Source organism: Sceloporus occidentalis, unplaced genomic scaffold (genome assembly GCF_023333645.1).
Source record: "Sceloporus occidentalis isolate IW3139 unplaced genomic scaffold, rSceOcc1.0.p SCAF_10, whole genome shotgun sequence".
NCBI classification, from domain to species: domain Eukaryota; kingdom Metazoa; phylum Chordata; class Lepidosauria; order Squamata; family Phrynosomatidae; genus Sceloporus; species Sceloporus occidentalis.
The window spans coordinates 29324954-29340847 of NW_028316990.1; the positions used below are offsets into that span (position 1 = coordinate 29324954).

General features: G+C 44.9%; 1 protein-coding gene across 1 annotated transcript; it reads right to left on the reverse strand.

Annotated features, from left to right (window-relative positions):
- Positions 1–13307: 13307 nt before the first annotated feature.
- On the reverse strand, positions 13308–14751 carry LOC149306292 (noggin-2-like). The gene has a single exon (XM_089540916.1). It carries the CDS (start codon positions 14443–14445, stop codon positions 13801–13803), a length of 645 nt encoding a protein of 214 aa, XP_089397042.1. The 5' UTR covers positions 14446–14751; the 3' UTR covers positions 13308–13800.
- Between the last annotated feature and the right edge of the window lie 1143 nt (positions 14752–15894).

A 15894-nucleotide genomic window follows, 5' to 3' on the forward strand; every position in this document is an offset into this window, starting at 1 on the left:
GGCCCCTCTTCACAATGATTTCAGAAGATGAGCAAAGAAGCCTCATATTGTGTCTCATGGGAGCTGGCTTAGATGGTCATTTAACCACAGGAAGGCAGGAAGGAAGGAAGGAAGGAAGGAAGGAAGGAAGGAAGGAAGGAATCTTCCCACAAAGAGGACATTATGCATATATTCTTGTATAGAAATCTGGATAGGAGCGGACAAGACAGTCATAATATGATGCGCAGAACAGCACCTTGTACAGGTGCTGGTTGTTGTTGTTGGATAGCTTCAAGGCCTCAAGTTAATGAAGCATATTAAGCAGAGGCAATTAGCATTAATGAAGAGAATAGAGGTTGGAAACAATAATCGCAGGATCTCTTTGCTTAATAATGATAACACAAATGCAAATGCCCTGCCTCACCTTATCCCTCCATTGATTTTTCTTACCTACATTTGCAGACTGCAGTCTTCCCTCATTTGGCTCCTGTCCTGTACTAACAAATTCTGAATTTTCTTCCAAAATTCAAGCCCTACTTGATCTCATATATATATTTGGAGCAATGCGGAATTATCCAAGAGAAATTTCCTCCCCGTGACTGATAGTGGAGAATTTTTCTAATCTTGTTTTAGCTTCAGCCCCTGATTTGAACATAGCATTTCCTGCTGGCAATAGGGCAGTGAAGACCAGTTTTGCCTTATCCCACCTCGCACATTGCAAAACTGTGTTAGCAGTGATCCAGAAGTGACATGACACCACTTCCAGTTTGATTTTTGATTTATTTCCTGCTGTTTGGGTTTTGGAAAACACAAATGATGGAAAATTGTTATGTTTTCATGGGCTTTGGAGTTTGTTATTGCTGTATTCTTGCAATTTGAAGGGTGAAAAAGCATCAACCAAGGCGTTGAGAGTTTCTTGGAGAACTTGGGACTGCAGGAAGGGACTGGGGCCACAGGCTGCATTTTCTCTGTCCTATAACTTTATAGGATGCCTCATGAAAACTTACATTTAGGCCTGGGGATTTTTGCCATAAGAGGAGATAATTCTTTTATGGGTTGCAGTTGGTAAAAAGAGAGCCTGTGTAATGTAGTATTTGCGCACCAGACAACAACTCTGGAGATGAGGGTTCAAATCCTTCTCGGCCATGGAAACCCACTGGGTGGTTTTGAGCAAGTCACACTCTCTCAGCCTCAGAGGAAAGCAAAGACAAAACCCCTCTGTACAAATCCTTTCAAGAAACCCCCACAATAGGTTCACATTAGGGTCACCATAAGTCAGAAACAACTTGAACACAGCAAGGCAGTTGGCAAAAAATTATGGAACTGGTTTCCATTTGTATCTAGTACATGGATATACTAGATCCATGTCTGTCTCGTTCTAGGTGTATTGCCACCTTGAATTCCTATATGGGATAATGTTGACATATAAGATGATGATGATGATGATGATGATGATGATGATGATGATACAAAAGCTGTCCTGGAGTTTCTGTAAGTTCATTCCCATGACAGATGCTTCCACTTTTCTGCCTCATTTTTCGACATTTAAGAATTTCTTTTGGTCATGTTTGTGAGGTTGTGTTGTGGCTGATGATGCCTTGTGTATCTGTTTTTCTATCACAACCCTCACCAACCCTCTGCCCACGCTTACATGATTACACATCCTATCTTTGGTTTGGCTGAATATTTCCTCCTTTTTTTAACTCAACCCGTTCTCTTGAACATTTATAGTAAATGTTGTTGTTCCCCCCCTCCATCCAGTTCAAAGGCATTCTCTTATCTCCAGGTTTGATTGTAGGAATGTTGAATTTCAAAGCAGCTTTGTGTCATGAACGGTCTTCCTGAATAAGTGCAGGACAGGTGAACTCAAGCGAGTATTTCCAGATAGCAATACAATATGGCTCAGGCAAGCATGCTACAAGCCTCCTCCACATATGTTACAAGTCAGGAAAGATCTCTTGGGACATTGGTAGATTTTTTTTCCAAGTGCTCAACAAGAACATGAGTCAATGCCAAGCTGGGAATGTTTGCCCATCACTAATAACTAGATGCCAAAGAGTAAAGGGTTTAATATGGAGGGAAGGGTTATTCTGCATAGAGATCGAGCATGGCATAGTGGTTTGAGTGTTGGACTACTACTTTGGAGACTAGTGTTTGAATCCTGGCTTGGCCATTGAACCTTACTGGGTGACCATGGGCAAGTCACACTTTTTCAAGCCTCAGAAGATGGTAATGGCAACACTGCTCTGCAGAAACTTGCCAAGAAAACCCCGTGATAGAGTTGCCTTAGCGTGGCCATAAACCATAAATTACTTGAAGGCCCACAACAACAAGAAGTCATTCTTATCGTGTATTATGTATTATGTAGGGAATGGATCCTGATAGGGTTGGTTCCCTTTCTGTCTCTGCTTGGCTGTTTTAACTGGCCCTAGGCTTGATAATGAGCCATGTCCAAAAATGTATGGGATTTCTAGTTGTTCCTAAAGATTTAAAGCAGAAAGGTGGAACCTTGGCGATTTGAATGGTGCAAAAAGCCGGACCCAGAAGTATGTGGGGATATCCCTTTGCATTTTCTCTTTCTGTCATCCCCCACTCCCTTTGCCGCTCTTTCTTTCTCCCCCTCCTCCTTTTCCATCTGGCTGTGACAGAGGGGACAGATTACTTTTAGCAGCTGGATTACTTGCACAGAGCCTTGGAAATTAGTCTCATGATGCAAGGGAAAAACTCGCATCTGGAACACTGAAATGCCCTGTCCTAGCCCGAGTGTGGGAAAGTTGCCTTCTGGACTACAGCTTCCAGAATCCGTAACCAGCATGGCCAGTGGCATAACAACTGTCAATTTAAAAACTGCTGTAAGATTGCAAAGGGGTTTTTTGGGGGGGATCTATGGGCTCCCTTAACACATGCTTAAGCTGTTGCTGCTTACAAGAAACAGCCCTGATTTCCCCGTCGCTGTTTACACTTGCTGCAATTATGTTCTATGAATATAATGCTTATTTAATTAGTTATTCATGTTATCATTGGATGGGTCTCAGTCCCACTGGATATGCCACAGCCTTCCATATGGCACTCTCAAAGTGTTGTTGTTGTGACTTTAAGTCATTTCCAACTTGTTGTTGTTGTTGTTGTTGTTGTTGTTGTGTGCCTTCAAGTCAAGACCTAAGGCAAGCCTATCATGGGGTTTCTTGGCAAGATTTGTCCGGGAAAATTTACCTTTGCCTTCCCCTGAGGCTGAGAAAGTGTGACTTGTCTAAGGTCACCCAGTGAGTTTAATGGTTGAGCAAGAAACTGAACCCTGGTCTTCAGAGTTGTAGCCCAATACTTAAACCACAACACCATACTGGCTCTCACCCTCAAAGTATGTTTGCTGCACTATAATTCCCATTAGTCCCTATCAGCAAGGATGTTGTTGCTCAACATGGGAGGTAGGTTAAGGGAGTTTGGTATCGAACCTAATATCTGAGCTGGGTGGTTGTTGCACCTATAACCCATCCATAGAGCACATACACAAGTCCTGACATGCGCATGCACCACACTGCAGCCATTCCAAATGTTAACGGCATTATGTAGGACAGAGGTGGAGAACCAATGGGCCTCTGGATAGTGCTGGAGTTCAACTCCCATCAGCCCCAGATAGCATGGACAATGGCCAGGGATGACAGGAGTGAATCCAATGTGCCTGATGTCGGACAATTGTTTTATTTGTTCGCTCCTGCCTTGTATGCCTGTAATTCCTAGAACAAACAGCCCCAGCTAAAGTGAGGCAATGGCAAAGTAAATGAATGCCACACACAGCTGCTGCAATACAGTGATATGCAGTGATGATGTTCCAGAAAGGACCTGGTCTGTGAGTAGTTTGTGGACCAATAAGGAGACGGCTCATCCCTGCATTTCAGATACCATTGCCTTAGGCAAAGATCCATTTATGGGAACTGGGCATATTACACACTTCATTTCTGCATCCATTTGCATTTGGGCATATCAGAGAAGGGGTGGGCAAAATCCAAGCTTGGGAATCTACTGGGTTTCAGTTTTATGAGAAACACAAGATCCAGTAGCCCAATGATTTCACATGACGTTGCACAAAACCCGCCATTAAAGAAGCCTTAGCCATCTTGGCCAATAGTCTGGGATCTGAGAGTTGAAGCCCAAAACACCTGAAAGGCCAGAGTCCAAGAAGCACTGCATTAACCAAAGCCAGGTGCAAAATCACTAACAAACCGAAATTGGCAAGTATTTACGCGAATGATTATCACACTCAATTGTGCAAATAAAGTGATATCAGAAATGTATTGTCGCTGAAATCCTGAAAGTAAAAAGATGTGCGTTAATGCTTCTTTGTGACCACTTTAATGGCGGGTTTTTGTGCAACGTCAAGTGAAATCATTTTGCATAACTATTTTACATCTTTTTTACTTTCGGGATTTCAGCGACAATAAACTCCCGATCTCCTTTGTGTGATAAACTTATATGATTCTTTAAGTCCAAAGTGACTTGGAGGCATGCAACAACAACAAATGTGGGAACCCTGGCCATAGGTAGAAACCTTGCTTTAAACAAGCGATTCCCACCCACCCCTCTTGGCAGAGACTTTGGGATTGCAATGCTGGTTGATGCAACTTGCAATCCAAAAAGGACTTTCCCATGCTGTGGCTCCTGGGGGTGCAGGGAGGCCCCTCTTAGCCTCTCCCCCCCCCCCTTTCTTTCTCCTTGCAATGGAGAAGGGGTTAAGCTGCTGATCCGCTGGCTAACTGCCTCATCCTGTTCTGTCAGCTAAGTGGCGCCGGTGATGGCGAGGGGGCTTCCAAAACCCCCAGAGACTTTGCCAGGAGAGCCAGCCAGCCAGCCAGCTCTCTCCTTGGCCACTTCTGTTGTTGCTGTTGCTACTGCAGAAGACACACTTTGAAACCACAGAGAGGGCATATGCACCAAGCTGCCTTTCATCCTCAAATGGGACAGTGTGTAGAAAAACTCTTGGGCTGGAGAAAGGGGGGCAGCAGTTGGAGAGGGGTGGGCAGAGACAAGATGCCAAGCAGGTAGTTTCTGGGGAATTCATGACCCAGACTGGAGTGTCAGAGAGGCAGAGGAGCAGGGCAGGAGCCTTCTCAACAGGTAGCAAAAGATAGAATTGGAAGAGAACCCGAGGGTGATCTAGTGAACCCTCTGCCTTGCAGGAATACACAATTAAAGCACCCCCCGACAAATGGCCATCCAATTTCTGTTTAAAGACCTCCAAAGAAAGAGACTCCACCACACGCCAAAAGAGTGTGTTCCACTGTTGAACAGTCCTTACCACCAGGAAGTCCTTCCTCATGTTGAGATGGAATCTCTTTTCCTGTAGTTTGCATCCATTGCTCCATGTTCTAATCTCCAGAGCATCAGAAAACAAGCTTGCTCCATCCTCAGTATGATTATTGTTGCCGTTGTGTGCCCTCAAATCATTTCTGACTTATGGCGACCCTAAGGCCAAACTATCACAAGGTTTTCTTAGGAAGATTTGTTCAGAGGAGATTTGCCATTGCCATGCCCTGAGGCTGAGAGAGTATGACTTGCCCAAGGTCACCCAATAGGTTTCGTGACCAAGCGGGAAATCGAACCTTGGTCTCCAGAGTCATAGCCCAGCACTCAAACCATTACATGATGGAAAAAGATTATGGAGGAATATTATTGATACTGAAGTGAGGCTTGCCTACAGCATCATTTTTCCATTTCTATGTATAGGTGTGAAAGCTGGACAATGAGGAAAGCAGGTAGATCGAAAATCAACTAATTGATGTGGCACTGCAGAAGAGTTTTATGGACACTGTGGACTGCTAAAAAGACAAATAGATGGATTGGTATTCTGGAGACCAGGGTTCGAATCCCTGCTCAGCCATGGAATCCCACTGGGTGACCTTGGGTGAGTCACGCACTCTAAGCCCCAGAAACCCCTGTGATAGGTTCACCTTAGGGCTTCAGTATATCGACTTGAAGGCACACAACAACAGCAGAGCAGATCAAGCCTGACCTCTTGGTCGAAGACAAGATGACTAAACTGAGCCTGACTTTGGACACATCATGAAAAGACATGACTCACTAGAAAAGTCAGTAACACTTGGTAAGATAGAAGGAAATAGGAAAATCACAGAAGGATAGACTCAGTCAAAGATGCCAAGTCCTGAGTCTGCAAGATAGGAGCAAAAGATTAGAGGCCTCTCATTCATAGGGTTACTGTAAGTTGGAGACAACTCGCCAGTAGTTGACAAGACAACAACATAATGCAGGGGTAAAATGGTTGTGGGTGCTTCAATGACTGCTGGAGGGTGCAGCAGCAGTGAAAGTCATCTCTAAGTGCATCTGCACTGTGCAAATAATGCAGTTTGACACCACTTTAACTTCCATGATGGCACCGTCCTACAGAAACCCGGGATTTGCAGTTTTGTGAGGCACCAGCCTTTGGCAGAGAAGGCTAAGGCCTTGTGAAACTACACATCCTAGGATACCATAGGATGGGTATACAGCACTGAAAGTGGGGTTGAACTGCATTATTTCTACAGTGTAGATGCACCCTCTGTCAGGAGAGAAAAGTGCCCTGCTGACTCTGGAGCTGGTCACAAACCAAACAGTGCACCTTTGCACTGTGGCAATACAGACAGATTTATCTTTTGTCCTCCCATCACCACTGGGCACTTCCAAAAGTGTTGCACACTGGCCTCATGGCTGAATTTGCCAGCTAGGGTTGCAATGTGAAAAAAGGGATAGGGTTCCTATATGGTTGTGTAGAAAGGGAAATTTAAGTTGGGGAAGCCTGCCTGACAAGCAGCACCTGTCGAAATTTCCCTTTTGCACAATCTTGCCAAGAAACCCCCATGATAGGTTTGCTTTACGGTCACCGTAAGTTGGAAATCACTTGAAAGCACACAAAACCAAAAAACAACTACAGTGAATCCTTATTTTCCTTGGCAACCCTATTGCCAGCATAAGTCACAGATTCCACCCTTGCAATTACCGAAGGGTGACCATCCTGCTTTTGTATGTTTTTAATTGTATTTATTTTTAATTTGTAAGCTGCTTTGTGTCCCGATTGGGGAAAAGTGAAATATAGCATTAATGATGATGATGATGATGATGCTTTAACATACACACACAGAGAGAGCAAAGTTTCAGTTGTGTATTCTTGCAAATGCACAGCGATGGCACGGAGATAAACAGGTCTTACTCTCTGCACCAGTTGTTGCACGTCTAGACTTAAATAGACATAAATAATGATTATTAACAATAATCACCCAAGTTTCTTCCCTCTGTTATATGAATATATATATATATATATATATATATATATATATATTTCTTGGCTCCTTGTAACTTGAGGGGTAAGGCAACATAGGTGGGGTTGAGGCACCTCTCTCGAGAACTGCTTAGGCGATTGAGTCTGCCGTTCTTTCCTGAATTTGCTTTGCACCAGAGAGGGGGGGCCGGGGTTGGTAATAGAAATCCTCCACCATCCCCCATTAAATAAAATTTCGCCATTGATTCTGTCCAAGGTTTATTTCCCAGGTTAGCACAATGCAAGGGGTCTCTGCGTGCCCCCGAAACCTAGCAGAACAAAACACACTAAGACATTAAGGGGCCATTTGTAACCAAATCCCACCACACCAGATACTGCTGGGATTAGGTCAGAAATATTTTCCCAGAATACCCTCCCTCGATGGGGGGGAAAAAGCGCCCTCCTACAGATGTTCAGCGTCCACCCCACAGATGTTGTTCCTCTACAAGACAAGAGACAAGCTTCCCTTTTCCTTTCCAACACAAACCATACATTGCATTGCATAGAAAGGTCATTTTAACTCCCCTCTCCACCTTTTCCCAAGAGGACTGTGTCGCAACTGAGACTAAGCAAGCTGAGATACTACTTAGAAGACAGAGAAGGGTTAAAGATTAAGAACAGTGACCATTTTTTCTCTTATTTGGTATATTGTGCCGCTTCCCATTTCTCTTAGAAATAGGTTTGCCTGCAGTTTTTGCAATGTTATATTGCAATGTCTATTTTATATTGTTTCATCATACCCCAGTGCTCCAAAAGCTATAGTCCGGGTTTGGAAAAGTTACACTTTTGCACAACAACTCCCAGATTCTCCTGTTGGAGATTTGGGAGTTTTAGTCCAAAAAGTAATTTTTCCATTCTCTGGGGACAACGAAAGATCAGCTCCTAATGCTGTGTTGGAACGATTTGAACTGGATCAGATCCTAACCAGCCAAGCCAATGAAAACACACACAAACACAAAGAAAACTGTGTCTGACACTGTGCTCTCAGAGGATCTGACCCCGTTTCAACTTGTCTCCAATCTGACATGATAGTGGAAGAAGGATGGGCTCTTCAGGAGGGCACTGCCAGCAGAGGGCATGGTGACAGCCCTGCTTAGACACACTTATGCCTTCCCTCCACTTTACACCGTTTACACAGTCTATGGCTGTTGCTTTCTTTGGATGGGGCAGAATAGGGATGGGGGGGGGGGGAAGATTATTATTATTGCGAAGTCGAAGGCTTTCATGGCTGGCATACATAGTTTATTGTGGGTTTTTCAGGCTATGTGGCCATGTTCTAGAAGAGTTTATTCCTGACGTTTCGCCAGCATCTTTGGCTGGCATCTTCAATGACTAGGGAAGGAAAAGAATGAGAAAGGAAAATGAGAATTAGGGAATGTAAGGGAAATAGAATAAGAAGAGTAAAAGAAGATATAAGATGGAGCAGGAAGGAACAGAAGTTTAGGGTACTCTGAAGATATAGTAAGATTCATACAAATGAGATGATTATGTGGATGTTTGTAATAATGTAGTCAAATAGTTTGGATCCTATCTCTTGATCATGTTTGCAAGGCTCCTAGCAAATGCATCCTTACTAACCACTGTGATGATGTGCTGCCCATCTCTTGCCAGAAGCCCTTCTTCATGAAAGTGCAGCCCAGGGTCTAACAACCTTAACCTTTCCTGAGCGCACCATCTGCGGAGATACTTGTTACATTTTAGCCCTCTTTTCTCTCTTCCTGACAGGAAGGAGAGATGAAATAACAACCTGTGCAGCAAGATCCTTCAGCTTCCTAGTCAAAGCCTCATAGTCCTTTACGTTATGTTGAAGAAAGAAGAGGTAATGGTTTCTGGGCTGGATGAATCTTGTCAGCCTCTCTGTTGCATGATGGATCTTTGGCCCTGGGAGACATCCTACCTGTTGAGGCATCTTCTCAGGTCCACAGGCCACTGCTTCCAATTCAGATAAAATTGGCTTAGGCTTTGATTGCATGAGCCAAAAAGCCAAAAGGCCCATGCCCTGTTTGGACAACACTTGGCCCAAACCCCAGTTCTGGTATGGCAGTCTGGACCACATTGAGCATGCCTGACACCAGAACTGGGATATAACAGGCTTACAAGGGAGTGAAAAAAAACTTACCTCTTGCTCCAGATCTCCCATCCCTGGCATGCCCACTGCCTCCATGGGTCCCATTCTGAGGTCAGAACAAGGTATGCAGCATGTGAGCCACACGATGCACGGTGTCATGGCGCTCCTCTGGCACTGCATCTGCATGACGCTGTGCCAAAGGAGTGCCGTAAAGCTGTGGCGCCAGCATGAAAATGCCTTTTCCAGGGAGCAAAAAGGATCTGCAAAAAGCAGCTCTGGGAAGACCAGATCGGGGCTGCAGCATGCAGGTGATGCAGCCCTGATCTGGCTGTAAACGGGGCATCTGCAGGCTGCTTCTTGGGGCAGTCTGCACAGCCTCTTAGTCTTCTCTGGTAGAGGGCACTGGTGCTGCAACAAACTACAAATCCCAGGATTCCATAGCATTGAGCCATGCCAGTTAAAGTGGCATCGACTTGCATTATTTCTGCAGTGTGGATGCAGTCCTACCCCACTGTTATTCCTCAGCAATGCACAAAATAGTTAGACTGCATCTCACCAGATTTTGTGTCTGCCTTCAAGTCACCTGTCGACTTATGATGACCTATGGGGGCCTCTACATACAAAGGAGCATACTCACTCATATTTCCACATTTTGGTAATGCCATGGGGTCTATTAGTTTAGGGCTTCAGTGTGCTTTAATTTGACTCCAAAACCAAAATGTGTATAGCTTGTGCTACCTCCTCTGTTGCACACAGCCATGTTTTTTTTTAAAATACATTAAAAATTAAACTTTATTTGCTCATAATACAACCAGGTCAAGAATCTTATCCGATAACGTTCGAACGAGGTATGGTTGGGGAAATACGACATCTGAAAAAGAATTACTAGGGTGACCAATCACGCTATCACAGGATGCCTTTTGTGATATGTTTTTGTGTGCAACTCCATACGTGTCTTGGTAAAATACTCCTTCCACAACTGTCTGTTGAACATCTCTTACTATTGGGACGTTCTTCCTAATATTCAGATGATTTTTTCCCCTTATGGTTTGAATCCATTGCTCTGGGTCCTACACTGTGGAACAATAGAAAAGATGCTTCCTTCATCCTTCACATGACAGCCCACCATCTTGGTACCCAAAGGTTAGGATATATATATATATATAACATATTCTTGGGATCTGATTTAACAAAAACTATTCTCTTATATAATTATAATTAATTATACAAACTTTCTTCCTTAAAAGGCAAACACAAGTTATTATAACACACAAAAAAGCTATATATTAGATTAGAAGCAATTGTTTGGAAGAATATCCACGGGGCCATTTCTTTTCCAGGACCAAAGATGCTAATAGTTGCTCTTCTGGTTGTTTAATCTTTGGCACATGGGCTCTGGAGATTTTGCTCAGGTATTTTAATGATCACTTTTTATACCATGGCCACATAGTCCGAAAAACCCACAAAAAACTATGTATGCCAGCCATGAAAGCCTTCAACTTCACACTTTTATACTTCCTGCATTGCAATATGAAAAATACAAAGTGGGAGCATTCCATGCTGCAGAAATAATGCAGGTTGACACCGCTTGAACTGGCATGGCTCAGCTTTATGGAAACCTGGGATTTGTAGTTTGTTGAGGCACCTGCCTAGAGCTTGAATGCTACCTTTTCAGACTACAGGTCCCAGAAGCACAGACATTCTGGGAGATGTAGTCCAAAAAAGAAACTTTTCCAAGCAATGCCACATGAGACAGGCACACACCATAATCCTCCTAAGCATGTTTCCTGAGTTTTTGTGTGTTCAGTGGGTCTTAATGCCCATAAGTTATTTATTCAGGTATATAATCTATCCAGGTCATGGAGAATGTGCAGGAAGCAAGGTTATGCTGGAGAAGGGGCTTACAGGGTCAGATGAGTGTCAGAACCCTTTGGCATCAGCTCCATTTACACTGTAGAATTAATGCAGTTTGACACCTCTTTAACTGCCATGGCTCAATGCCAATGTATTCTGGGATCTGTAGTTTTGCGGGATATTGAGCCTTCTCTGCCAGAGAGCTTTTGTCCTCCTACAAATCCCAGCATCCCATAGGATGGAGCCATGGTAGCAATGAATTCTGAGATCTGTAGTTTTGTGAGATATCGAGCCTTCTCTGGCTGAGAGTTTTGGTGCTACAACAAACCTAGGATTCCATCCAATGAAACTATGACAGTTCAAGTGGTGTCAAACTGCATTAATTCTGCAGTGCGGCAGCTGCCATAACCTATCCACTTCCAGCCGCTTTTCTGCTCCCTCCTAGTTTATTTGAGGAGAGGGAAAAAGATTTTCCTATTGTGAGCTGCCCTTGTTATAAGGCCAAGTATTATGCAGCGGTCTGGTCTTAAATGAGCCATCGAGACCCATTAACTTTACTAAAGACCTGCACCTAGTAGAACTGAAGTCTGCCAGCACTAGATAGTGATACTGATCAGTGCAGCTGCTTGCATTTCCAGACCCTCCGAATCCAACCATTAACTATAAAATCTGTCAGGATGGTACTTCAGAATGTACCGCTCTAACACCGGCTGCAAGGAAGAACGAAGTGCGCCGGTAATATTTCAGACCATGGCTAATTTTCTAGACAGGAATGGCCCGCGGCATTTTGCTGTCTGAAGCAAAGAGAAAGGCTCCCCCATCACCAATAAAGAAGACAGCTGGAGCGGTAACTTCGATACCGACGATGGGAGCGTTTTTTCACCAAATATGAAGCCGCCGGAGAGTGCAAGGGCCCAGGGAAGAGTATATGTGGCCTATACTATTCCAGTATCAAACACTGGGGAATGCATGGGGAGATCCAGAGAAATATGAGATGGGAGGATATCCACGCTGCTCAAAATCTCTTCTCAGTCTGCCAAATGACAGGGGGCTAGACCTACGACCAAGAACATCACTACACTTTTTCTTGTTTTTAAAGCATATTTTAATCCTTCTCTGCCACCCCAAATGCAAATGATGGCCACTGAGAACCCAGCGCTTATCTGACATCTAACATAACTGCATAGTTGGATTAATATGAACGGGGTCCTTCGGATTTTCTGCAAAGTGGGGTCTCTGTTTTTGTGACCCGTCGCCAGATTTAGATTTAAGATGTCCATAACCCACTTGGCCCCGTTTCTCAGAGATCTGTCGGACGTCACGGAAGTATTTCTTCAAAGATAGAGTTTATTGCTAAAAATGTTTTGATCGGTCACGGTCGATATGTACACTGATATGTTGTAAAAGGAATATTCAAGTAAACATGTTCAATATGTTCTGGCATAATCTCTAGCTCCTATACACAAATATGAAAAATAAATAAACTGTGCACAAAAAACAACAACATTCTTTTAACGTCTCTACATTACTATATGTATTCCAAAACAAGAACAAGAAGGGGAGAAAGAACCACCCTTTTATAATCAATATACAGATATTTTTTAAAAAAAAAACTAGACAGTTTTGAAGATTAGTCTGAAAAAAAAATCCAGGCAACAGATATTAAACATCTTGAAGGATTTTGGGGAGGTTGGGTGGCATAAACCATATTGATAGGAAAAAATAGCTCCTTTCCCATTTGCAGAAGGAAAGTGATCGGTTTGGAAACTCTTGGGTTCAACATGTGGTCCTGTATCGTCATCGTCACATTATTTATTATTATTATTATTATTATTATTATTATTATTATTATTAACAACAATAAAAATAACTAAAAAACACACACCACTGACCCCCCCTTTTTAAAAATTCTCCATATTTACAAAGGATGGTAATTTTCCTTTTGTTAGAATGCTATATAGGTATAAAAATAAACATCTTAACGTAGTGCTTAGCTTTCCTCTGGCCTGCACTGCAGCTCCTTTCGGGTTTTGCTTCCCCCCCCGTTTTCAAATAAGATAAAATAATAATTAGAAGAAGAAAAAATATGACAGTGCAAGGAGCTGCTGGGGGGGGGGGGGGGAAAGGAGTATGGAGAAATGAACAGGCAAAAAAATCCCTTACGAAGAAGGTGTGTCCGTGTTTCTGTGAGTCTCTCCATTACCTTGGGAGAGGAAGATGGTTCACCATCATGAGACCACCAAGTTCTTGGGTTCCAACATCCAATCCCTTAGTCCCTTGGGAGAGGAAGATGGTTTACCATGAGACCACCAAGTTCTTGGGTTCTAACATCCAATCCCTTAGTCATCGGTGTTGCCAAAAGCGTTGGTGAGCACCTGCCACATCTGCCAAGAAAGTGGCAAAACGTTCCCAGGCACCAGCAGAAGACCTAGACCGTTGTGATGGGACCCTTCATGGGATCGGTGGACAAAGGGCCAACTCCACCTTGCCTCAAGGCCCTGGAGCGGGTTCCGGCTGAGGACTCCTGAAGGTAATCCACACAGATCCACAAGCAACAGACAAGAACGAAGCGGTCTCTTGGGCTGCCCTCAGGCTAGCAGGCACATTTGCATTCAGAAATGACTGGGTACTGCACCGGGATCCAAGTGCAATACTTCTGCCTGGACCATCCTTGGCAGTACCACCTCAAGAAGGTCTTGGTGACCGACTTGACCGGCTTACAGTACATGCCTTCCGGGAAGGAGCACGACCTCTCGGCAAAGCAGTTCCCTTCCTTGATGTAGCGGGGCCAAAACCGGACGCCCAGGTCCTTCCAGGTGTAAAGCACCGGGCAATAGGTGTAGGCCCAGAGCCACTGCAAGAACTTCCGCCGGGCCTTCTTGCCCATCTTGAGCCGGGTCCCGTAAGGGGTCTCCCCAAGGTCCAACTTTTTGAGCTCGTTGGGCAAAGGCCCCTTGAGCCTGTGCAGTGGGTCGGAGATGGAGAGGTTGACCTGGGGGGCTGGGGCCACCACCGACATGAAGTGAGGGTCAAAATTGCTCCCCAGCTTTTTCCTCAAAGTCCTGTCGTCCAGGTCTTGCTCCTTCGGGTCATACTCCGGGTCCGGATGCTCAATGATGTCCTTGACTGGCAAGTTGTCGCTAGGGGAAGGCCGCAGCCGGAGGTAGGGTTGGCCAATGCCGGGTCGCCAGAGGACCACTAAGGAAGAGTAGATCAGGAGAGCCTGGGAGACCTTCATGCTCTCCACAGGCCACGCCACCAACACTTGCAGAAGACGCCAAGCCACAGGTTGGCACCGCCGTCGCTGGCCTTCCTTCCCTTGCGCCAATTGTTCCAAAGCCGGGAGTTAATGCTCCCCGGTCCTACTTGCCAAGTCCGAGGGGTTCATAAATAGGGCCGGAGACAAAGTCCAACGCCGGCCTTTGCTTTAAATAGATCGCCAAGGGGTTAGATGACAGACGCATGGAAGAAGGTCCCCCTTTGGCACTGGGAGCCAGAGGCAAAAAAAGGCAAAGGAGGAGAAGAAGAGAAGAAGGGAACAGACAAGGAGAAGGATGAGAGAAGGCGGTCGATGGGAAGGCGGCAAAGGGCCCCTTGTTCTCAAGCAGGCCTCCCCAAAGGGCAACCTGATTCTTCCCCTTCTCCTTTTAAATATTCCCCCCTTCTTTTTCTCTTCTTCTCGCTCCCTCTCTCTCCCAAAAAATTCACAGCGGACCAGTCTCCATCCCCATGGTGACAGCTGGACTTAGACCCACGACAAGATGTCTAGACTGGATGACAGCCTTTGGCGGGTGAGAGCATTTGGAGAAAAAGAAAAGTCCTTTAGAGATTGGCTTCTCTTTTTTGGAGGGGGGGGGAGAGAGAGAAAGAGAGAGAGAGAGAGAGAGATGGTGAAAAGGAGGGGAAAGAGGAAGGGAGAGAGAGAGATGGAAGAGAAGGGAATAAAAGAAAGGAAGAAAGGAAGGAGGAAAGTGAAAAGAGAGGATTCCAATATATAAAGTAGCAATAGCAACAGTAAGCAGGGGCTCCCCTTTTCTTTGCACCCCCTTTTTCTTGCCCACTTTCTTTAAATCCACTTTCTTGCCCTCCTCCTGGCTCTGCTTCTCTCTTTCTTTCTTCTTATCCTCTCCTCCAAACAGCTCCTGATCTCCAAAGCAAGGATGGCCAAAAGGATCCCCAGCAACTTCGTTGCATTTTGATGACTTTCTTTTGGCTTTTCCAGATGGAAGAGAAAAAAGGGGGGACCCCCAAAGAAGAAAAAAACTCACACCCCCAAATCGGTGAGGTCTTTCTTTCTTAGCCTCCCAGCAAAGGGATCTCAGTGAGGCTCATCCCCAGCACCAGATCTCCTTAGACAGGGGACCCAATGAGATCCCCCCCAAAAAAATAAGGCGAAGGGGGAAACAGAGGAAGGTTCAGAGCGTCCTTGGAGGGAGAGGAGAACGCAGGATCCTGGAGCAAAGAGGCAGGGCTCCAATAGGACGAAAAAGAATGCAAAATGTTAGAATTTTTGGTATCCCCAAAAAAAGGTGAAGATCGCAGGGAAACACCGGAGCAGAGCTTCTCCTTTGGGTCCAAGCGACGCTTTGCAAGGCGCTCTTCTTGTGCAGGAAGGGATCGAACTGAGCAAAGGATCTGCTTCTGGATCCGAAGGCTGGAGGTCCCGGTCTACCGCCTGCAAGCAAGG